This window comes from Staurois parvus, unplaced genomic scaffold, assembly GCF_062004578.1.
Source record: "Staurois parvus isolate SC_StPar_1 unplaced genomic scaffold, SC_StPar_1.0 ptg000818l, whole genome shotgun sequence".
Classification (NCBI taxonomy): domain Eukaryota; kingdom Metazoa; phylum Chordata; class Amphibia; order Anura; family Ranidae; genus Staurois; species Staurois parvus.
In genome coordinates, this window is record NW_028318614.1 from 2351413 (window position 1) to 2377460 (window position 26048).

Genomic DNA, 26048 nt, shown 5'->3' on the forward strand with positions numbered 1-26048 from the left:
GTAAAGTTGACACAGGACTACTCCAATAATGTAGGAACCTCCAGGAGGACTAGCCAACAGACAGAAACAACAGGTGACTCAATTAACAATGGGACAAAGACACAGTAAACACATAACACCTTAATAAGCAGATTACAGCAAGAGACCTCAGCATCACATTGTTTGAGCTGATTATATTAAGCTCTGCCCTGAGTCTAGGAGGGGGGTTGAAGCAGTCAATGCTTGTTTAGGCACAGAGACCCCAAATCTGTATTCTGGTCCTCCAGTTCTCAGAGTCCGTGTTTCAGGGAGACATAGACTTGAATCTGTAGGAAAACTACTCCAAAGGTCCCCTCCAGGCATATATATATCACGCTGCACTGTTTGCTGATGTTGATTAACCTTATTATTTGGCTATTATGGACTGGAGTATAGCAAGGTTTTATTGAACTTGTATGCTGAAGACAGGTATATTGTGCATGGACAGGCTGAAAGCAGACTATGTTTCCCAGAAGAGCTGGTGAACGGGCGGGAGCCTATATAAACAAAAGCCTGGGAATTTCCAGAAGGGAGGAGAGAGACAGTGTTAGAGGAAGCACGTGTGCTGGTCACTGGTGCAGGAATCAGAGGGTATAAGCTGGGTCATGTTGCATCGGAGAGCCAGACGTAAGGACTACAGATCGCTGGTGTTGCTGACTAGCAGGAGAGCAGACTCTGCAGGCAGACATATCATGGAATCATGTCCGGTATCTTTCCGTTCCCAGAGGAACCAAGAGAACCAGGGGGCCCCCAAACAAGAGACCGTTCTTCACTCTACTAAAGTTACAGACTTGGTGAGAGGCTTCCACAACCCAAGCTGCCTTCAGTTACTAGTTATCCTGCTGTTTTCCTTAGTTATTGTAGTGCAGCACACTTTGCATCACAGTTTACCACTTGAACACAGACTTCATAGCCCATTTTAGTACTGCAGCCTACTGCTTTCTGCTTTTAGTGCCCCCCCCCCACCCCATTGCTCTAAACGCTGTGTCATAGCTGTATATCTGCAGTGTGCAATCATCTGAGATACTGTGCATCTAAGTGCTAGTCTCATGAAATTTGGCGTGATGTCACTGCTCTGCTGTTCTCCTTGATGGAGAGGAAGCTGTACCTCCCATGCTTCTATATTATGCATTCCATAGGTCAGAGATTTCTATACTTCTCCTGCTTCTTAAATATTCACCTAATCCTCAGATCATCAGTCATCAGGGTTAGGGGTTCTCTCTGAAAGGAGGAAGCAAAATCCTGCCTCTACCAAGATGGCTATCTACACCCAGAGACAGAGTGTACAGCAAGACAAGAAAAAGATCAGCTGTAAGGAGCCTACAGACAATACTAGTGCTAGTCCTTTGGCCTTTTTGGACACAACTTTGGGCACAGTACAGGCCCTCTTTAAGTTATAAATCATTTGAGGAACCCAAGGAACCAAAGAGTCCCCAAATGTCATATAGAGCTGAGCACTGCATGAATAAAAAGAGGCTTTTCTGTTCATTCTCAGATAATTGTTGAAGATATATTTCACATGACAATTCCAGCAAATGGGTGTTCTGATATTGTGTGGAATCTATCCATCCTGAGTGGGTGGTTGTGATAACTGTATCATGTTTCATAACAAGACAAGTGTAAAATCTGCTTCGATATAAATACCCAGTGGTACAATCACTCCAACAAATACTTTGCAAGTGAATTACAACAGCTTTATGTGGGCGTTGTGTGATCTGTGTGCATGAAACAGATTGGATTTTATAAATACAAACTCATGGAAGCTTCATCAAATTAAATGTCGGAGCAGCAAGTGCTTCATAATTTTTGATGAAGGTAACTTAAAAGTAAACATGTCAAGAGAGAAACAAGGGGCTTGATGTTACTGGCAGAAGTTCTTATTTGTATATTTTTTCCAAGCCACTGACTTAAAGAAGTGGCATTCTGACCACCACTGTACGGTGGTAATTCTTCCCACTGACCCCCAAGGATTTGGTTTTAGTAAGGGTTTCCCAGGACCTAAAAATTATTTCAAGAGGTCCTCTAGTGTAAAACTGTTAAGAAACGCAACTTTAAGTGTAAGAGAACCCAACACTGACAACTTTATATTACAATGAAATGGCATGTCTGAAGTACTATGCAAGGTGGATTATTGCTTGCTGAAAGTGATCTGTTAGATGGGACCTTTGTAGCCCACGGCTGTCAATTTCCCTCTTCCTCCCTTCATGCTCTTCAAAGCCCATTTATGTAAAGGTATTCCGTATGCGAATAAAGTTCATAGGGCTGTAAAGAATAGCAAGGTCTCCTCCTCACCTTCAGTTCTGTTTCTACTGTGTTAGCTGGAGTTCAACTTTGTTAGTCACTTAAAGTTCATCTAAATCTACTAGCACAACCAACACTACCGTCTCCCCAGATTGACAATGCTGCTGTCCAAAGGTGTTTCTGTTGCTCCTCCAGTGGAGTTTAGCCAGTCTAAGACAGGAAGTATATTTCCCTGTATAGCAGAGCTCAGAGAAGGGGAGGGAAAAGCAGCACAAATAGCCGATCAGTTGTGCTACAGTGCAAGGAGCATGCTGATTGGATGAGAGGGCAGAATGATAGAGGGATTAGCTCACAAGTATGCTGCTTCTCCTTTTACAGTCCAGAAACAGGTTGGGAGAGGGACCTGACCTGTAAGCATTCATTAAATGCATCACAGAAAAATTAGTTCACCTGCCTGCCAGACAAGGCTGAGCTGTGTGAATCTTAGGACAGGATCTTCAGAAATGAAAATCCTTTTGCAGAAAAAACAGCTCCCACATATTTATTTCATATGTGTATTTTTTTGTCTGGAGTTTAGCCTTAAAGGAGAAGTATGTCCAAAGCTATTTTGTCTATAGTTCATTCTGCACTCCTGTGACCCATTTTCAGCCAACTCCGGGCTAAAGTCCACTGTTGGCTGACATCACTCAGCCGATCTAGGCTCAGGAAAGATTCCGAGCCTGGACCGGCAGCTGGCTTAGCCTCTGAAAGCCTGGGTCAGCCGTTCTCGCATCCTCCACAGCTCGGCAATCCAGTGAGTGCTGGAGGGGCAAAGCAAAGAGCAAATGATTGACAATTACTGGCTCTGTGCTTAGTGAAGATTGAAAACTGAGTATGGGTTTTTTAAACCCATACTTCTCTTTTAACAACCAGTAAGATAAGATAGCCACATAGTAATTGATTTGAGTTGGCTGACTCAGAGGCTTGCATAACGAGCACCAGTAGTAATACTCAACCATTATGCAGTACTGCAAAGTTCTCATTTCCCTCAAAGTACTTATTTTTCCTCTATCCTGTGTTTTCACTTATTTCTTTCTCTCTTATATAGGTTTAGTAAATCAGATTTGTATTAATAAAAGTAACTGAATATTAACTTGTATCCTATAAACACTCTATCTCAAAATAATGTGAATTATACTTTTTCAATGTTCATTAAACAGCCTGTACAAATCTCTGTGTTATATAAAACTTTAATAAAAACTTTTGAAAATGAAATTGTTCTTTTCTATAAACCTAATTGTGATTTAGATCTACTTAGCAGTAGGCTGGCAGGGAATTTAATGTGATAAACCCAACTAAATTACAAAATCGTTATCTTTTCAATTTAATAACAATCTCTGTGTTAAATGAAACAGTCTTTATTTTCAGAGAGAAAATATGTTCAATATAGATTATCACGTTAGTTGGTCCTACAAGTTGAAGTTTTTAGTGCTTTTAAAGGTTTGCAATAAAGAGATATTCAACAACAAAATAAACAAAGCCTCAGAAGTTCAATTATATCTTATCTGGCTAGCTCAAATCAAATACATTGTGAGGGTGTATAAAACTGGCAGTTTTTGTTGCTGAGTTTCTTCACTATCCCACTATTTATTTCAAGGGTAAAACATACAGTGGGGATCGAAAGTTTGGGCACCCCAGCTAAAAATTTGTATTAATGTGCATAAAGAAGCCAAGGAAAGATGGAAAAATCTCCAAAAGGCATCAAATTACAGATTAGACATTCTTATAATATGTCAACAAAAGTTAGATTTTATTTCCATCATTTACACTTTCAAAAATAACAAAACAAAAAAATGGCGTCTGCAAAAGTTTGGGCACCCTGCAGAATTTATAGCATGCACTGCCCCCTTTGCAAAGCTGAGACCTGCCAGTGTCATGGATTGTTCTCAATTGTTCTCAAGAAGGCTATACGAAGATAGCAAAGCGTTTTCAGATGTCAATATCCTCTGTTCAGAATGTAATTAAAAAATGGCAGTCATCAGGAACAGTGGAAGTTAAAGCAAGATCTGGAAGACCAAGAAAAATATCAGACAGAACAGCTCGCAGGATTGTGAGAAAAACAATTCAAAACCCACGTTTGACTGCACGATCCCTCCAGAAAGATCTGGCAGACACTGGAGTTGTGGTACACTATTCCACTATAAAGAGATACTTGTACAAATATGGTCTTCATGGAAGAGTCATCAGAAGAAAACCTCTTCTACGTCCTCACCACAAAAATCATCGTTTGAACTTTGCAAATGAACATATTGACAAGCCTGATGCATTTTGGAGACAAGTTCTGTGGACCGATGAGGTTAAAATTGAACTTTTTGGCCGGAATGAGCAAAGGTACGTTTGGAGAAGAAGGGGCACAGAATTTAATGAAAAGAACCTCTGTCCAACTGTTAAGCATGGGGTTGGATCAATCATGCTTTGGGGTTGTGTTGCAGCCAGTGGCACAGGGAACATCTCACGAGTAGAAGGAAAAATGGATTCAATAAAATTTCATCAAATTTTGGATGGTAACTTGATGCCATCTGTGAAAAAGCTGAAGTTAAAGAGAGGATGGCTTCTACAAATGAATAATGATCCTAAACACACCTCGAAATCCACGGGGGATTACATCAAGAGGCGTAAACTGAAGGTTTTGCTATGGCCTTCACAATCTCCTGACCTCAACATAATTGAAAATCTATGGATAGACCTTAAAAGAGCAGTGCGTGACAGACAGCCCAGAAATCTCAAGAACTGGAAGACTTTTGTAAGGAAGAATGGGCAAAGATACCTCAAACAAGAATTGAAAGACTCTTGGCTGGCTACAAAAAGCGTTTACAAGCTGTGATACTTGCCAAAGGGGGCAGCACAAGATATTAACTCTGCAGGGTGCCCAAACTTTTGCAGACGCCATTTTTTTGTTTTCTGTTATTTTGAAAGTGTAAATGATGGAAATAAAATCTAACTTTTGTTGACATATTATAAGAATGTCTAATCTGTAATTTGATGCCTTTTGGAGATTTTTCCATCTTTCCTTGGCTTCTTTATGCACATTAATACAAATTTTTAGCTGGGGTGCCCAAACTTTCGATCCCCACTGTATGTATATGATCTTATTCAATAAAGAGTTTTTAATTCTTAAGAGCTAGCTGGGGATAGCTTTCCTCGGCTATTTGTTGAGTTAGTTGAAAAATAAAGTAATCTGAAAGCCGAAAATACTTACCTAGATCTTCAGTCATATGATGCACTGAACCTCAAGTTTTCAACAATGTTTGCTGCAGGGGAGGTGGGTTCTTCTTCTGGTACCCGTCACCCAGTTGACTGCCCAGCGGTGGGGTCCTCTTAGGATCTAGAAGTCTTTAGTGGCATGATGACACAAAGGGTTGACACGATTGGTGCTGGCACAGACTGCAGTTTTAGATCCACTGGTTGTCATACCCATAAACAGTGTATTTATCTTTTTAATAACCGCTGAATGGGTGAAAGGGAAGTAGAAGAAAAGGTTAGGATAGGAAGAGCTAATTAGAATTCACTTTCCCGAAGGAACCAATACAATGCTGATTGGTTGCTATGGTTAATGCACCTAATTAGTTTTTGAGTTGAACTGAGACCTGTTTTTAAGAACTGATGAAGAGGGCACTGCCCTTGAAACACATAAGCTACTCCCTCGTGGATGAGTATCATTCAAGCATAGGGACCAGATTAATTTTGTGCTTGCAGTTGTTCACTCTTGTGAGTATACTGGATTTTATATTCTTATACAATAAAATGGTCTCATGATAATGCACTAGGCTGCTGCACCCTCCCTTTTTGTCTTTGTTCTAACCTGTATTTTAAGGATTTACCCTATCTGAAGTGGGCAGCAAGGCCAATATGTTGAAGATTTCTTCATGGTCAGTTTCTTCCTGGGTCTGGTGAGACAGACGGGGAGCACTACCTGAGGCTGTCTATCACATACCTGGTGACAGAGGCCAGTGGAGAGAGGGCTTCCCTTGCGGCTAAGTTCCAGACTCCCCTAAAGGTGGGAAAGCAGGAGTCAGGACCAGAGTAGCACAGGTCGCCTGTGGGAGTGTCTGTTTGGTATTCCGCCCAGGAGCACGGCTGATGCGCTGAGATGGGGTCTGCAGGCAGGGGGCACCTGTGCGAGGTATGCAGGTCTTCCAGAGAACAGAGGATCACAGGATAACCAGTTTGAGCCAAGGTCAGATGCCAGGTGGGGATCGGAGCAGACGTAGTCAAAAGGGGTAGCCGAGGTCATACACAGAGAGCAGGGGAGAAGATCCATTAGGCAAGCCGGGGCCATGTCAGGGTTAAACAGAGCAGACAGGTCCAGGAGCAAGCCAAGTCGTTAACAGGAAATCACAAGTCAGTCTCCTAACACTTCTGCCGAGGACAGAGCCCTGACTGTCTGTAGTGCTGATGGTTGCTCTTTGCATTTCCCAAAGTGTTATAACCAGGGCTTTTTTGTCAGCTGGAACGTGTTTGAACTCAGTTTCACCACCTCTGGCTCAGGCCCTGTGCTCCGGCTTATGTGTTTACAAGTGACAGCTTGTCTTCCAGCAGCTCTGCAGCAGCAGATCTGATGTCCTGAGCAGCACCTACTGGGTGCAGGATGGGTACAAGGGAGATGTAGGTTCCCAACTTGCAGTGCAGATGCCGACACCCCCACTGGATGATCTCCCTGAAAGTGAGAGAGGCGAAGCCTTGCAGGGACGTACTAGGTGTTTCATCCTAATACAGCAACAAAAGTAAGACATGTGGAAGTTGGTGGAGCATTTAAGGAGGGAGATGGGAAAAGATGGGGGCAGGTGGGGGGCCAGAGCTGAAAAGGGGTGAAAGTGAAATAGGGATGGGGGGTGCAGAGATAAGCATCTGTGGAAGACGGCTGAATGCTGCACTCTGCGTGTAACCCCTTTGAACTCTACACTCCTTACAATTTGACTACACCTATTATTTGATGTGGTTTGGAGGGTGTGTGTGTTTGTGTGCAGGGGGAGAGGGGTTTTGGGATTCGTGGTTAAGTTCCTGCACCTATTTTCTGAGATGAAAAGCTCTGGTTATAACCCCTGTTGCATTTTTTTAGCTGCCCATAGCCCCAATGGGGAGGTTTCACTTCCTGTCCTGGTGGCCAAAATACTTTTACTGCAGTGAAGTCACATGCTTCCCATACCCAGAAGTATTGGATATTCTCTTCACTCTATAACACCATCCAGCAGAGCAAAGGAATGGTGAGTTTGTTCCGCAGATGCCAAGTGAACCTGTTGCATTCCCCTACACGGCTATATGATTATAATATATGAACACAGAACAGTATGTATGCTTGTCATTGTTGACCTCCTACTGAAGATCTGACTGTTACGCTGATCCTCAGGCTTCATTATTTTCTGACTCTCAGCCCTGGAACAAGTCTGCATATTTCTGATATTGCTGGTCGCATACAGTACTTGGTCTATGTCAGTGACCAAGACAGTATGGAAGCTAACGGATTAGCATGACAGCCAGTGTCATATAGCAGGAACTGAATAATTTCTTACCATTGAGGGAAAAGATAGAAAAAAAAACTTGACAGAGGTCTTCATCCTACATAAAAATATTATTTCTGTTACTGTTCCCATTGGAAATATTTCCTCAAACCAATGATCAGTATCACCAGGACAGAAAGTAAAGACAATGGGGACAGCAAGCCTGTGTAAGTTTTGTCAGATGGTGCTGATGCTTATACAGGGCTGATGATGTGTCCTTCTTCTCATGGGACAGTGTTCGGGCCTGACAATCGGTCACTAAGCTCAAGCACTGCATCATAGGTCATGAAGGTCAAAGGCTTTTTTACAAGAGCTCCATGGAGTGGAGTGCCAGTAGGATTATTATACATTAGTCTGGGGTTGATGTTTAAAATGGCCCTGTCACTTTACCCTGAATGGACTCAGCGGCAAAGTTTTAACTATAAGAACCCAGTCTGTTTTTAGGATTTTCTGGGGCTGCTGGAAAGTATGGGATATTTTTTCACATTTCTGATTTATTTTTCAATATATCTTATAGCTCATACCTATCTCCTGAAAAATAAACCTATAGAGAATGTTCTGCCAAATTAGCTGCACCACTAGGCCCTTTAAATCTGTAAAACTGCTGACATATAACCCAAGTGCTTTCTTGTGATTCAGCGTAACGAAGAATGAACACATCACGTTTACTGTTATTTACTTACTGGTGCATGCGGGCTCGGCTAAAAGGAGCTGTATAACAATCCGTCTCTTCTAGGTCTGGAAGGGCTTCCTTGTCAAGCTTCATTGGGTTTCTAGGCAGCCAGCTTTTAAGTTGCCTCATGTTCCTCTGCAAACTAAAACGAAGAAATGCTTTATAAAAATCAACTTGATCTGAAATGACCTTGGACAGAGAATTATAAAACAGCTCAATCTTATGCTCTCTGTGCACGGTGCAAGGGGGAATGGGATGTTAAAGGAGAACATTACCGATATAATGGGTGATGAGCAATGTTCTTTTAGGTTTGACATGTTGTGTGTTCACAAAAAAAGCTCCTGTCTGTAGCTTTAGTAAACTTGAGGTTTAAACATGCAGTATTTTTAGGAAGAAAATTTCAAGCAAGTAAATAGAAAAATAATAGAGTTAATACAAATTGCCATTCATAAAAATTAATACAATAAAAGCATAGATATGTATTTTTCTTGTAGATGTGGTTTTGCCTCTGAAGTTATGTTTTGAGCATTCTACAGGTTTGCTTTTGTCATTGTCCTGCAATATTTAGTGTTCTTTTCCCTGTGACAGCAGTTCACACAACTAATTAATTCTAACAAATGTAATTTTAACAATTCCTTAGGCTTCAAACTCAATCAACACTTTTCGACCACCCAACAACTTTTCAGTTCACTTTAGCTCTTCAAATGTTCTTTGCCCAAAACTAAAGATGACCAAACAAATTTGCAAACTAAGATTTTGCTTGGATAGCGTTGATTATGACGTTCTTGACAGTCTGCGATATTTTGAATGACTATTGGTGGCCTTCTCTATGCTTCTTTGCATAGCTACCTACTTCCCATGTGTCTTTCTGCCCTTTCACATAAAAAGGCAATGAGGAAGGGATGTGTCATCAAAACCCACCTAAGAGCTGGCATCCCAACAACTAGCCTGATCAGGAAGATGTCAAGTTTAGTAATGGTAGTAATATTTCAGCTAAAGGGATCATTTCCCTCTGCACCCCATTTAGTTCGCTGAATGCTAAACAAGCAAAATCCGAACTTTCATCAGAATCCAAAGCTCATCCCTAGGTAAGACCTCAATTTTTTTGTTCTGTCTGTGTCCTCTTAAGGTCTATCCCAGAGACATACCAGGAAGTGAGAGGCAATATCTCGAAAGCAAGAGGATATCCCCTCCTAATTAGTTGTCACTGGGTATCCCCATTGGCAGACTTTGCTTCGCCTCCTGTTCCTGTGACAATGCACAAAAATTGGATTTCCAAATTGATTTCTGTACTAGAAACAGGGCATACACTGTTACCTTCTAAAACCCTGGCCAGCTACACTATACACACTGGGTCTTAGCACCTGGAGACTCATGCTGAAAACTGCCAGCACCATGCTGTACAAATGTACTGTACAAACTGACAGTTGGAAGGAGAAAACTGAAAAAAAAAAATCAGTTAATATTTCAGATGCTACAATAAAAGAGGGTTAGATTGCTTCCAAGAAATGAATGTGACTTTTCCCATTTTATTTTGCACTTTATGGTAGGGGAATAAAAATGTTATGTAGCCAAATACCCACATGTGAATTATGGTACATGAGTTAATCAGCTACAGTTGGATATGCAAACCATAGAGCCCACGTTTAAGGGGATGGTGGCCCTTGTGCTGGTGGCTGCTGTGTTTGGTGAAGTCTTCATTCCTCTGCCCCACCTTCACACACCCCCCCCCCCCCCCCCCCGCATTCCCCTGCTGTAATCATTTGCTGTGGGGAAGGGGGGGAGTTATACGAGCTACTAGATTTCACAGCAGCTGTACTATAGATTTCAGCAATGAAAAAGCACTCCATGAATAGAGGACAAGCAGATGATAGAAAGGTTTGCCTCTTCCATTCACAGAGCACTTTTCATTGTGGGAACTGATAGCACAGCTTCTATGAAAGGAGGAGGGGGCAGAAAGGGTGGCCATAGTCTGCACTTTTGATGAGTGCCTTTTGACAGGTCCAGTGGCTCATAATAAGCCCGATAGTACCAGAAGATTACCACTGCTGGGGAATGCAGGAGGGCAGAGGACTGAAGGTTTGAGGTCTCGTGCACACTGGACATTTTGCCATCTCTCCTAGACACCCATAGCACTACCCCCTTAGGAGCTGCAAAAGATTTGGGTCCTCCTATAGCTCTGCACAGCCAGGCACTTTCACACAGACCTGCATCCAGGAGTCAGTAACCAGTCCTTGAGCTTTGTTTTGATGTTTTATTGGGAAAATTTCAACTTGGATAGGGTTACGGTATACGGGATGCCCAAGGAACAAAAACTGAGGATAACTCCCTGGCAACTATATACAAGTCCATGAAAAAAGATTCTCTTCTAGAAGAGCTCTCCAGCCTCTCCTGGGGAACCACCCCAGACCCTAGATATATTCTCTTCTTTACCCAGCTGTCTGCCCCTCTCCATCTGGGCCCCCTCACAAGCTCCTGCCTCCAACCTCACATTCTCTCTGTCTACCTCTCGAACTCTCCTTCTGCTGAGTAGGCTCAGTCACTTTTAAGGGTTGTCCTGGCCCATTGCCAAGCCTCCTGTTGGGGATTGGCTAGGCTTCCTCAAAAGTGCATATCAGCCACTCCTTAGATCCACCCACTGCTTCTAGACTTTCTCCAAAGTTCTAGAGCAGGGGAAATTGCACAGGGTTGGCCTCTCAGCTCCTTACCACAAATTCACCCCTACTAGCTATTCCTCCCAGGCTGCTACCCTGCCCCACCTAACAATTGGAGTCTAGCTCCCCCTAGCTAAATAGGAGGGTGCTGCACACCTTTCCTCCTGGAAGAGTGTTTTGGCAGAAAAAAAACGCTTGACACTTATAATGTGTTTAGGCACGTTAACGTTTAGGTGTAACTTAATTGGCCATAATAATTTATTCTGGCCACTGAAATTAATTAACTATCAAGTGCTAAACACACCTAGTGTTAATGCATGTTTAGAAATATTTACACACGTCAAGTATTTTCTCTGCCAAAACGCTGCATGTTTTCATGGGCACATAGACTAATATGCAAGGGCATTTAGAGGCAAAAAAAAGCCAGATGCCTCTAAGAGCCACATTAAAAATATCCAGTGTGCATGGGACCTAAAAGATGAGAGCAGCCACCGACATAGGAGACACTTCTCATTCAATGTAAGTACTGTCCCCATGTTGATTTTGTTTTTCAACATTTGAACAAGCATAAGCTTTAAAAAAAAACAAAATTAATGTTTTAGCAAACTGGCCACTTACAGGTCTATGGAGATGCCATCTAAAAGCGAATTCAGGAGGAATCAAGTTAGACTAACCTGGGTAAATTTACCTGGAATACTTCTTCAACATAACATTTATTTTTGTATTTCTTTTAACCAAAACATGTAGACAAAAGGTAGAACTGTGTGGGCTTATTTTTCACTTCTTGTTTGCAGTGATAAATTGTATTGAACTATAAATTTGATCTGAATCCCAAGGGTGAAGTAAAGGTGATGGGACGGATGCCCAGAACTTCGGCATCTCAAACTACTACAATATCATTGCCTTGCTTCTATAGCCTTTCTTACAGAAACAGCTCTTATAAAGGTATAATGGAAGCACTCATGCAGCATGGCCAATTCCTTCTCTTCCTAGCCCAGTCACCCCGTCATCCCAATATAACATGAGTTAGCACAATAAACATAATTACATCATCATTATCAGGTACCCAATATACCTGTACAAACTATTGTTAATGATTTATTCACTATATTCCAAATATAATTAAATGAATTACAATCAAAGCTTTAATTAATGCATGGTTGTCATGATCCAGGCTTTTGGCAAGTTAGGTTTATGCATTTTACAAGCTTGAATTTGCATTCTAAGGATTGCTAAGGTAAGCAGGCACAAGCAGTTCTGGGTAAGGGCTACAAGCAGTTGTGAATTTATGCACTTGAAGAATAATTTGAATTCATTATTTCACTAGAAATCCTGCTGAAGCATAATTGAGGGGCATGCAAAACAGATTGTTTATGAAGAACTTATTCAATTATTTTAAAAATGTATGGAAAGAGTAATCTGTAGAAATGAAGACTGTACTGTAATAGTGTGGGCAAACCACTAAGTCTTAAGTGGTTAATAGAGAACCTATATTAAAAACATCAAAAGTTCATCTATTATTTAAAAGGTAGAGTAATGGTGATAAGACACTTAAAAGCACTGGTTGGTACTACCTATGTGGATATAAATGATGTGATATTTTCCTGACACTTATAGAACTTAAGAAGTGACTTGGATAAGCTATGAACCATCTACAATAGCCTTTCTCAACCTTTTGAACACAGAGGAACACTTGAACTAACTTTCCAGTCTCAGGGAACCCCTGCTAATAATTTCTATATTTACAACTCAGGATACATGAGCAAGAAGATAATTGAGAATAATGCTCCCTACACTTGTTGTCATTGGAAAGAATTACCCCCTTACAGATAGCTAAAAGGATCATTGGTGTCAGTGGGAACTTATCTGAGAGGCAGAAATTGCTTGTTGCTCAAGGAACCCCAAGCAACCTCTGGAGGAACCCTAGGGTTCCATGGAACCCTGGTTGAGAAACCCTGGTCTACAACATTACAGAAGTCCAGTTGAATGTGATTAACTCTTACTAGATATACTATGCTCTGGAGAAACGAGGACCTTCAGAGACATGGCAGGCAGATACTGTATATGAAACATATACTGAAGGTAACATTTATTTTTATCCATGGCAATCCATCAAATTATTCGGATCATTGTCCTAACTAATTGGTAAAAGTTGTATGCTGTGTGGTTGCTATGAGCAATACGTAAGGTTTTTCTTACCATGCTTCCTACACCAGCCCGGGGGCCCTGCAGCATGAGGTCTCCTAAGGTCTACATGCTGTACCATATATTACTGAGTTCTACAGTATTGTGTGAAACAAGCTGTCAGTGTGCTTAGAGACTATATTCACACCTGAGCATGACATATTTGTACCTTTTTTGGGGCGTTTTGTCTTGCATTGTATGTGCAATTTTGTGCATGTTTGTACAGCAATTTCCAAGCGTTTTGGAGCATTGCCGTTTTTGTATTAACCACTTGACCTCCAGACGGTTTTACCCCCTCCATGACCAGGGCATTTTTTGCTATTCAGCACTGTTATGTTAACTGGCATTTGCTCGCACTTGGAACACTGTATGCACATTAAATTTTTTTCACACAAATAGAGCTTTCTTTTGATAGTATTTGATCGCTGCTCGTTTTTTTATTTTTATTATATACATGAAAAAAGACCAAAATTTTGGAAAAAAACACCAATATTTTCTACTTTCTGGTATAAAACATATCCAATAAATTCTAATTTCTTCAGAAATGTAGGCCAAAATGTATACTGCTACATGTCTTTGGTAAAAAAAAATTACAATAGTGTATATTAATTGGTTTGTGTGAAAGTTATAGTGTCTACAAATTATGATATATATACTAGAATTTACACAGCTATAGATGCTATTATACTAGTAATGGTGGTAATCAGAGACTTAGAGTGTGATAGTGATAGTGTGGCAGGCAATCTGGTGCTAACAGACACTGGCTTAGAGGGACAGTAACTGATTAACTGACACAGACAACGCTAGTGACATTAATACAGTAATAAGTGATAATACTGTACCAATGACACTAGCTGGGAAGGGGTTAACATCTAGGCACAATCAAGGTGTTAACTGTATGCCTAACAAGTATAATGTGTGCTGCCTATACTCACAGATCTGGCAGATTTTTCTCCCTGAATTCAGAGTTGATTTCAGGGAGAAGAAACAGCCAGATCGCTGTCCATGTATAGAGTTCTGTGTGTTTGTAAACACAGAATTCTATCCTGTGAATGGCCACAGCCGATCAGCAGGTATAGAGCCAAAATCATTGGCTGAATCCTGCTAACACACCAGTGCTGTGTCTGAAAACCCTGAAACGGGTGGCAATATATGGGTACACCACCTAGCCTGTAGCTGCCGCCCACCTGCAGTAATTGGCTAACCAATATAGAAAAAAATCATCTGTTACATCATTTGCTGCTATGTGTTTCTGTTTTTAGCTGCTTCAAAAATACACAATCTATACAAATATAATCTGCCTTCATCAAGCTACAAAAGTAGCTCAAAAACTTCAAAACTTTTTTGAGCTTCAGGTGTCTGGCTTTAGGTGAGTGGAGATGTAAGCCACCACCATAGAGGACAATTGACTAAAATGTTCAGGTGTAAATGGGGCCGAATACTTGCTTTTCCCCTTACTTCTCCCTGTGTTCAAGTGGGGTTCCTCCAGGTACTCTAGTTTCATCCCACACTCCAAAGACTTGCTGGTAGGTTAAATGGTTCCTGTCTAAGTTGGCCCTAGTATGTGTGTACAGATTGGCTATGCACATGTGCTATTGAATTCCACATGCTGGTCCCAAGCCTAAGCAATTGGGGAGGGATGAGCAATGGCCTGGTGACTTACCTCATAAAACATTGCCAAGAAAACTCTATAGAATAGGCTATCAAGTGTACTGGACATGGTGCACAGAGAAGCTGGCCCATAGAATCGCTGAGAGTTGGATACGACTGCACAGATATATACATACACTATATTGCCAAAAGTATTGGGACACCCCTCCAAATCATTGGATTCAGGTGTTCCAAGCACCTCCATGGCCAGAGGTGTATAAAATCAAGCACCTAGGCATGTAGACTGCTTCTACAAACATTTGTGAAAGAATGGGTCGCTCTCAGGAGCTCAGTGAATTCTAGCGTTGTATCGGGATAGGTTGTCACTTGTGCAATAAGTCCATCCGTGGAATTTCCTTGCTACTAAATATTCCACAGTCTACTGTTAGTGGTATTATAAGAAAGTGGAAGTACCTGGGAACAACAGCAACTCAGCCATGAAGTGGTAGGCCACATTAAATGACAGAGCGGGGTCAGTGCATGCTGAAGCGCACAGTGTGCAGAAGTTGCCAACTGTCTGCAGAGTCAATAGCTAAAGACCCCCAAACTTCATCTCCTGTACTGTGTCCGCAGTCTCTGGTCTTCTAGATTGTAAGCTCGAAAGAGCAGGGCCCTCGATCCCCTCATGTTTTGCATTGTATTGGTATTGTTCTGTCACATGTTCTGTCCCCCTTTGTAATGTACAGCGCTGAGTGAACTATTGGCGCTTTATAAATACTGTATAATAATAATAATAATAATAATCTCCTGTTCTATGTCCGCAGTCTCTGGTCATCTCCTGTAGTGTGCCCGCAGTCTCTGGTCATCTCCTGTACTGTGTCTGCAGTCTCTGGTCATCTCCTGCATGCTGGAAGACTGCAAGCAAACACCCTGGGAAACCTCTTACATGCCTGAAACCCACTCTGTGTACCTTTATATAATACGCCCCTCTTCTCCTTATCATATTACTATCCTCTGTTCCCAAATCTCATTTCTTTACCCCTCTGCTCCACCCCACAACCTGTACATCTCCCCCTCACTGCTATCATCTCCCTACTATTGCTCTCTTCACCTCCCCAAAATGCCTCTTCCACTCCTCCTTCTCATTTTCCTCTCCTCCATTCCCAAAATCCATTCACTATATCCTTCTGCCCCTCCCAAACAATTGTATATTGTGTCCTCACTGCTTCCCTCACCCCTCTATGGTACCCACCACCTCCTCCTATTACTCCACTCTCCCACTGACCCCAACACCTCCACTAGTAGTTTCTCACGCTCCTGCACATCCCGCTCCCATGCCACCTTTCACACCCTTCTCCTCCTCCTAGCCGCGGGGGACATCTCCCCGAATCCTGGCCCTCCATCTCCCTCACCCGCTCAACACCCTCCCTCCGATCGGTGTGCAACAAGCTTACCGCCATCCACGACCTCTTTGTTTCCCGCTCCCTCAACCTCCTAGGTCTCACCTGGACCCACTCACCCAGGCCTAACGGTCGTAAAGGTGGTGGGGTTGGTCTGCTCCTGTCAACGCAGAGTACCTTCCGAGTCCTCCCAAACCCCCCCTCCCTATCCTTCTCCTCCTTCGAGGCCCACTGCGTCCGACTATTCTCCCCAACCCCCCTGAAGATTGCTGTGATATACCGGCCTCCTGGATCCATACCCCGCTTCCTGGATGACTTCTCCTCCTGGCTACCCTTCTTCCTCTCCTCTGAGCTACCCACCATCATCCTTGGGGATTTCAACATCCCTGTCAACCTCGACAACCCAGATACAGCCCGTCTCCTCCACCTAACCTCCTCCTTTGCACTTGCACAGTGCATACAATCCACCACCCACTCCGACGGAAATATCCTGGACCTTGTCTTCTCCAACCGCTGCGCTCCCCACAACCTCACTAACAGCCCCTTCCCTCTCTCTGACCACAACCTGATTACCTTCTCTATCTCCTCATCCTCCAACGCCTACCCCTCCAAATGTCACACTACTACCAGCCGTAACCTCCGCAACCTTAACCCTGCCTCCCTCCACTCTGCAGCTGATCAACTCCACGACCGCATCCTCCCCCTGTCCTGCCCCGACTTGGCTTTGACCGCCTACAACAATGCGCTCTCAACAGCCCTTGACTCATTAGCGCCTTTAACCACACGCAACATCAGACCCCGACCGCTCCAGCCCTGGCAGACTGATCACACCAAAACCCTCAAACGACAAAGTCGTGCCCTGGAGCGACTATGACGCAAAACCAAATCCCAACAAGCCTTCACCCGCCACAAATCTGCCTTCCGCACCTACACCTCCTCCCTCCATGCTGCCAAACAGGCCTACTTCTTGACCCTCATCAAGGCCCTCTCCTCCAATCCTCACCGACTCTTCTCTGCCTTCAACTCTCTACTCTCTCCACCCCCACCTCCACCCAGCACCTCACTCACTGCCCTTGAGATTGCCAATCACTTCAAAAACAAGATTGACACAATTCGCAAGGACATTGCCGCAACTCACACACCCTCTCAACCCGTCCCCTCTCACACAGCTACCCCCTTATCCCCCCTCCCCCTCGACATAACCCGCAGGGACTTCGTCGCTGCTCAAACTCTCTCCAACCCCCTTCACCCTCACTCAGCTACCCCCTCATCACCCCTCTCCCACGGCCCCACCACTGCTCTGACCTCCTCTTCCACCCCACCCTACATTCCTCATACTGAAGCTCCCCCCACACTCCGCACCTTTGACCTTACTACCATCGAGGAAGTCTCCAAGATCCTCTCTGATGCCCACTTCACCACCTGCCCCCTCGACCCTATCCCCTCACAACTCCTACGACCTTCCTCCTCCTCCATCCTACGCTCCCTCACCCACATCTTCAATCTCTCCCTCTCCTCAGGCACTTTCCCCTCCCCTCTGAAACATGCACACATCACCCCCATACTTAAAAAGCCCTCCCTGGACCCCAATGACCCGAACAACCTCAGACCCATCTCCCTGCTCCCATTTACATCTAAACTCCTCGAGCGCCTAGTCTACACCCGCCTATACTCTCACCTCAACGACAACAACCTCCTCGATCCCCTACAGTCCGGCTTCCGTCCCCTACACTCCACCGAAACTGCCTTACTCAAACTCTCCAACGACCTGCTAACCGCCAAAGCTAATGGCCACTATTCAGTGCTCCTACTCCTTGACCTCTCTGCGGCCTTCGACACAGTCGACCACCCCCTCCTCCTCAAAAAACTACACTCCCTCGGCCTCAGAGATTCTGCTCTCTCCTGGCTCTCATCCTACCTGTCACAACGCTCTTTCAGCGTTACCTATAATGCTACCACCTCCCCCTCACTCCTCCTCTCTGTTGGGGTCCCTCAAGGCTCTGTCCTCGGGCCCCTTCTCTTCTCCATCTACACCTCCTCCCTTGGCCAACTCATACACTCTCACGGCTTCAACTACCACCTCTATGCCGACGACACACAAATCTATCTCTCAACCCCCCACCTCACCCCCTTGGTCTCAGCCCGAATCACACACTTACTGAGCGACATATCAGACTGGATGTCGCTCCACTTCCTTAAATTGAACCTCTCCAAAACCGAGTTTCTTGTCTTCCCCCCAACCCGGACACCACCCCCCATTGATTTCTCCGTCACATCCAACAATGCTACCATCAAACCCGCCCTGCAGGCCAGAGTACTGGGTGTCATTCTGGACTCCAACCTATCTTTCCAGCCCCAAGTCCAATCTTTAACAAACTCGCGCAGACTCCACCTCTGCAACATCACCAAAATCCGCACGTTCCTAACCCCAGAAACCACTAAACAGCTCATCCACTCCCTCATCATATCACGACTCGACTACTGCAACTCCCTCCTCACTGGCCTGTCTCGCCGCTGGCTATCCCCGCTTCAGTCGATCCTGAATATGGCTGCCAGACTCATTCACCTTTCCAAGGTCTCCGCCACCCCCCTCTGCCAACCCTCCACTGGCTCCGATTGTGCAACGGATCAAATTCAAAATCCTAACGCTGATGTACAAAGCCATCCACCATACTGCCCCGAACTACATCACTGACCTAATATCCAAGTACCGCCCAGCACGCACACTCCGCTCCTCACAAGACCTCCTTCTCTCTAGTTCCCTGGTCTCCTCCTCCCATGCCCGCCTCCAGGACTTCTCCAGGGTGTCACCCATCCTCTGGAACTCCCTGCCCCAACTTATCAGATTATCACCTACTCTCCTCTCCTTTAGGCGCACCCTGAAAACCCACCTCTTCAGGGAAGCCTACCCCACCCCCTGCTAACTTGCCGACCTCCTCCACTCTTCCTACCACTCCATCCCCCACAGCTATCTCCTCCTGTGCCACCACCCCCTCCCTCCTAGATTGTAAGCTCGAAAGAGCAGGGCCCTCGAACCCCTCGTGTATCACATTGTATTGGTATTGTTCTGTCACATGTTCTGTCCCCTTTGTAATGTACAGCGCTGAGCGAACTATTGGCGCTTTATAAATACTGTATAATAATAATAATAATAATCTCCTTTACTGTGTCCGCAGTCTCTGGTCATCTCCTGTACTGTGTCCGCAGTCTCTGGTCACCTCCTGTACTGTGTCCGCAGTCTCTGGTTATCTCCTGTAGAATGTTTGCAGTCTCTGGTCATCTCCTGTACTGTGTCTGCAGTCTCTGGTTATTTCCTGTACTGTGTCCGCAGTCTCTGGTCATCTCCTGTACTGTGTCCCCAGTCTCTGGTCATCTCCTGTACTGTGTCTGCAGTCTCTGGTCATCTCCTGTACTATGTCCGCAGTCTCTGGTCATCCCCTGTACTGTGTCCGCAGTCTCTGGTCATCTCCTGTACTATGTCCGCAGTCTCTGGTCATCTCCTGTACTATGTCCGCAGTCTCTGGTCATCTCCTGTACTGTGTCCGCAGTCTCTGGTCATCTCCTGTACTGTGTCCGCAGTCTCTGGTCATCCCCTGTACTGTGTCCGCAGTCTCTGGTCATCCTCTGTACTGTGTCCGCAGTCTCTGGTCATCTCCTGTACTGTGTTCGCAGTCTCTGGTCATCCCCTGTACTGTGTCCGCAGTCTCTGGTCATCCCCTGTACTGTGTCCGCAGTCTCTGGTCATCTCCTGTACTATGTCCGCAGTCTCTGGTCATCTCCTGTAGTATGTTCACAGTCTCTGGCCATCTCCTGTACTGTGTCTGCAGTCTCTGGTCATCTCCTGTACTGTGTTTGCAGTCTCTGGTCATCCCCTGTACTATGTCCGCAGTCTCTGGTCATCTCCTGTACTGTGTCCGCAGTCTCTGGTCATCTCCTGTACTGTGTCCGCAGTCTCTGGTCATCTCCTGTACTGTGTCCGCAGTCTCTGGTCATCTCCTGTACTGTGTCCGCAGTCTCTGGTCATCCCCTGTACTGTGTTTGCAGTCTCTGGTCATCCCCTGTACTGTGTCCGCAGTCTCTGGTCATCCCCTGTACTGTGTCCGCAGTCTCTGGTCATCCCCTGTACTGTGTTTGCAGTCTCTGGTCATCCCCTGTACTGTGTCCGCAGTCTCTGGTCATCCCCTGTACTGTGTCCGCAGTCTCTGGTCATCCCCTGTACTGTGTCTGCAGACTATGGTCATTTCCTGTACTATGTCTGCAGTCCATTGGTCTTACGGTCAGGTGCGTCTTATGGAGTGAAAAATATGCCACTAAAAATATTTCTGTGACTTATTAGTTCTTCAATCAATGCAGTTACATCCAACATACCTAAGATATAGGCTCCAGCAACAACAAGTGTATGGTAGAAAGTGCAGGGTCTTTGTACAGGTTTTATTAGGGCAGGGATAAAAAAAAGAAAAAGTTTGAGACAAAAGAGTTGTGGAGTTTCCTTTAGGAAATAAAGAGTTCTCATCTAAAGTTGCTAAATGTAAATGTCCACAGCATTTAACAACACTTGAATGGCAGGTTTTTTGTTTTAATGTCCCAAACCGTCCTCCCCATATGCTCAAACATATGGTCACCATTTCAGTGCAGTATCTCCCTAAAAATGAAGCAAAGCTCTTACACAGCATAAATTCACAACTGCTGATGGAAGGGTTTGATTGATTTGCAGGATGGGTAATTGGCGAAATAAAAAACAGTATCACCCACCAACCTGCCCATGGTTTTGCTCTTCCAGTCAGTGTAATAACATTTTTTCCTGTAAGAACAGCACAAGTCAGCTGAAGTGTCACATTATTTAAACCAAGATGGATTCCTCTTGGGTTGACAATATAGTATGCCAAAGACTGTATGGATATTGCAATCTCAACAACTATTTCTACACAGTTTAGAATAGAATCTAGGTCATTATTGATTGCCATCTGTGTATTCATTGACAAAAGTGTAAAAGGTTCAAGGAGTAAGGCTGGACCTGTAAACCTTAGATGGATCAGCTAAAATACCTTGACTATTCAAGCCATCTAGTTGTCCAAGAAGAATGGCGTGGAAAGCATAATGCAAGTAAAATGACTGTGAGCCCTTTTCTTGATTTCCATTCTTTAAAAGAAACCTTTCCTAAAGCTGGCCATACATTGATCAGTTTTTTTTTTCTAGCAGCAAAACAGATTTCCCCATCCACACAATGTGGATATGAGAATCCTCCACGCTGAGCTATTGTATTCTGACAACAGGACTCCTCCACCAATTGGGTGCAAGTGGCGATTGAAGTAAAATATACCAACAGCGCTGCTAACCCGGACAAATTTCAATCCATCTATGGCCAGCTTTAGAAAAACACACTGGCTGCCTTTACTGATCTCTGATTTTGAAAATGCCGGTTGTCTGGCTGTCATTTCGGTTGCCGATCTCTTGCTTTGCTACTCTCATTAACCAGGATAAGTCTTCAGATAAGGTCTTCCAACTTCACGGCTCCTTGTTCCAGTTCAGTGATGTAAAGCACATTGAAGCTAAAGGGCCAGCTTAGTAGCCAGGAAATTGCATTAACAATGGCAGCCATCAAATATCTCCTAGGAAAGGTTCTCTTTAATCATAGACACAAGCAAAGGGACTACTTATTGTGTCAAAATCAGTGAGCTCTGTTTAATCTTTCTTTCTGCTATGTCTCTTTTTTGGGCTACATCAGAATGGACAGCCAGTCCCATTTATTGTTCCTTGCATACAGAGTGCATTGGGGTTGATTTACTAATGGCAAATAGGCGGTGCACTTTGCAAGTGCAGTTGAGCACTGCAAGGGATTTTGATTCAGAGCTTAGTAAATGAGGGGAGGTTATGCTGACTTCCTTCATCCAATCATGTGCAAGCAAACGTGCTGTTTTTTTTCTTTTCCTTGCATGTGATTGGGTATTCTTTGTAAAATGAAGCTTCACCTCATTTACTAAGGCCTGGAGCAAACGCAAAGTGCACAGTCTATTTGCCTTTAGTAAATCAACTCCACTGAAGGTACAGTATATATATTTTGGGAGCATCTATATGATTACTGTTAATTCACTGGGTATTCTGTGTAACTAGAAGAATTGCCTTGGGAGAGTAGAGAGACAGAAGAGGGGCCCTTAATGGGGTCCCATCATGTACATTTCTACACAATCACATTCATGTAACAAGGTTTTTAAAATGAATGATCAAACTTTTTACAAAGCAAACAATATGGTATGAATGTACAAAAAGGCAAACATCTGTAAAGAGGCAATGAGAGTAGACAACTGTATAAACACTAAAAACTGGTATAGCTGATGAAAAGATCTAGAGAAGCCTCAGCTATAAATTCCAATGAAGCTGGGATAACCTGCACTTTCCTACACTTTCCTACACATTAAAGTATTACTAAAAGCAAAACTTTTTTTTTAAATGGATTAGAACCCCTGCAAGGTTTTTATTGCCGTCTGTGCTCCTATTAAGGAGCACCCTCTCTATTTGTCCTGCTTACCGTTATCATCGAAAGTGAAAGTAAAAGAAAATACAAAATTTGGGGTTGTCCTCAGAAAAGTAATGGAGGAGAAATCACTAGTTCTGGTGACCTGGCGAGCCCCAAGGAATGCCCCTAATTTACAGGGATTTCCTCTCACTTCCTATTTGGCTTGGGGAAGTGAAGGGCAATCTCTTCAATAGGACATAGATAGTGAAAAAAAAATCTGACAGGGGTTATAACCTTCCCTTGCTTTATCCAAAATGAAAAAAAAAAAGATTTTGTTCTACTTTACACCCTGGTCACATAAAACTTGACTTTGAAATCGTGCGACTTACAGTGAAGTCGTGTGATTTCAAAGTTGGGTGACATGCCGATTTCAGGTGCGATTTGCAAGTCATCTGACACAGATGTCTATGAAAATCGCACCAAAAGTAGGGCATGTACCAGTTAGGAAATTGGTGCGGCTCCAACCATGGCGAAACCGCACTGATATGGCCGCTCTAATTGTGGACAATAGGGTGTGACTTGGCAAGTTGCATGGCATGCAAATTGCATGCCAATTCGCATCCGAAGTGATCAGGGACTTAGGCTCTTTAAGATGCTGTATACATAATCACCCAGCAGGGGGCGCTGGAACATAGTTTTTTTCACTCTCTACTGAGTATTATGCACATTTGAATTATAAGTTCAACATTTGGGGGAGAAGAAAGTGTCAGAGCTAGTCATTATCAGTTCAAACCATACAGGGCAGACTTGCTTTCCCCCCTAAGGTTGGTCCAGGGTAAAATGGTAGTACTGTGTGAAAAAAAAAAACCAAGCCAGAAGGAAAATCCTAATAAAAAGTTTACTGAAGCCATATCAGAAAAACAAGAATATTGGCGTTTCAAGGATGTGCCTGCCCTTTTCAGAAAGGTGACAAAGAGGGCATCTCTACTATCACATAAAGAGCGCCGCCTAGCAGCACTAGGGTCGTCAGTTCGAATCCCAACCACAGCACCACCTGTCTGGAGTTTGCATGTTCTCCCTGTGCCTGCGTCGGTTTCCTTCGGGTACTCTGGTTTCCTCCTACACTCCAAAGACATGCTGATAGGTTGATTGTCTCCTGTCTAAATTGGCCCTAGTATGTATGAATGTAAGTTGAGACCTTAGATTGTACACTCCTTGAGGGTTAGGGACTGATGTGAATGTACAATATATATGTAAAGAACTACATAAATTGACAGCACTATAGAAGTGCCTGGAATAAATAAATAAATATTCTCTTTTTTCTGATATGGATCTTCTGTAAACTTTTTATCTGGATTTTTATTTTGGCATTCCGGCTTTTTTAAATAATTTATTAAGAAACTATATTCATTCAGCAGAGTTCTTGTAAGGGCTTGTTCACATGGGCAGCCAGGTAGTGGTTTTAACACCCGCTGACCGCCTATATAACCAAAGGGCAGGGCTGAACGCATACTGCGGCGGCAATGCTTTGCTTCACAGCAGTGGCAAATATTAAACAACAGATTGCATTCCGAGAGCGGAATCGCTGCCAAGCATGACCTATTTAAGTGTATGGGGCCGCTCTACAACCAACATACAACTGAGTACAATCCACGTGGTTGCATAAAACTGCGGATCGCTTTTCAGAGGGGCTGTAAGGGTTGACACATGAATAAATGAGCCCTTAGAGACAATTTGTGGGGTACCAACAGCAAATGTATTTACATATCCAAAAAAAATGTTGTACTGATGCTGGTGGATCCGCAGGATGAGCGCCACTGACCTAGCCTGTAGAGCTGTCATGTGATTGGCTGATACAGACAATACTTTTTTTCTTTTGTCTAGTTCAATGCAGCAAGCACCCTTATTATGCTGTCATCTGTACTTATTGCATGAAGTGATGTTTATTATTATAGAGTTTTTACCTAAACCTTTTTGCATTTTGAACATAACAGATAATATTTAAAAGCCTTGTCCTTTCATTAACCACTTCAGCTCCGGAAGGTTTTACCCTCCTTTGTGACCAGGCCATTTTTGCTGCTTGCTGTCATTGTGCTACTTTTTACTGGTAATTGTGCGATCATACAACTTTGTACCCATACAAAATTGATAACATTGTTTTCACAGATAGAGCTTTCTTTTGGTGGTATATGATCACCACTGGGTTATTTTAACTTTTAGAATATAAACAAAAAAACACCAAACATTTGGAAAAAAAAACTAATATTTTTTACTTTTTGCTATAAAACATCTCAATTTTTTAAAATTCAAATTTCTTCATAAATTTAGGACAAAATGTTATCTGCTACATGTCATCGGTAATAAAAAAAAAATCCCAATAAGTGTATAATGATAGATTTGCATGAAAGTTATAGCGTCTACAAGCTATGCTGCATATATACTGGAATTTTTATATATATATATATATATATATATATACACTACTAATTTTTATATATATATATATATATATATACTACTAATGGCGGTAATCAGCAACTTATAGTGGGACTGTGATAGTGCAGAAGGCAATCTGTCAATAGCTGACGTGGGAACTGACTAATTGCCACTGATGTCACCAGTAGCACTAGTGATCAGTGATAATTCTATATGCTGGCTGGGAAGGAGATAACATCTCGGGCAATCAAGGGGTTAAATGTGGTAATTTGTGTAATGTGTGCTCCTTTTTAATAAATATCTCTTTGTTTCTTCTCCCTGCTTTGAAGAGAGAAGAAACAGAGAGATCCTTTCCCCTGTACACAGCCCTGTGTTGAATGTCAACACAAGGCTCTGGGCCGTGATTGGACACAGTTGATCAGCAGTACCCAGCCATGAATCAATGACCATGACCTGCTGACAAACTCCCGCTGTGTACAATCACATCTCTCACAGTATTTCTCAATGGCTGCAAGAATGCAGCCAGAGAGAACGAGAAATGATTGCTTTTACAGCCTTTATGGGTATAAAAGCAATCCGTGTAAAAAACAAAATCTTCATCACCCCCCACAAGTAGTACAGTGTCACTATGGTGACACTGTACTGCTAGGGTGACAGTATGTTAAAAAAAAAAACATAAAAAATAATAATACAAAAAATAAAAATGTAAAAAAAAATGTAAAAAAATTATAATTTATGGTTATAAACTAATTTGGGTTATTTTTCTTTACTAAAAAGATAACTGAATACATTTTGGCCAAGATTTAAGAAGAAAGATTATTTATTTGAAAAATTTTATAAAAAGAACACTTTTTTTCAACT

The 26048-nt window shown here is 43.2% G+C and overlaps 1 protein-coding gene across 1 annotated transcript in view; it reads right to left on the bottom strand.

Annotated features, from left to right (window-relative positions):
- Positions 1–26048, bottom strand: part of ANO3 (anoctamin 3) — a 475402-nt gene that overhangs the window by 186272 nt on the left and 263082 nt on the right. The window contains exons 7-8 of the mRNA XM_089654966.1: positions 21054–21098; positions 8480–8611 (exon numbers count right to left, since the gene is read on the bottom strand). Of these exons, the coding sequence (XP_089511092.1) occupies positions 8480–8611; positions 21054–21098 (177 nt within the window). The remainder of the gene's footprint in view (positions 1–8479; positions 8612–21053; positions 21099–26048) is intronic.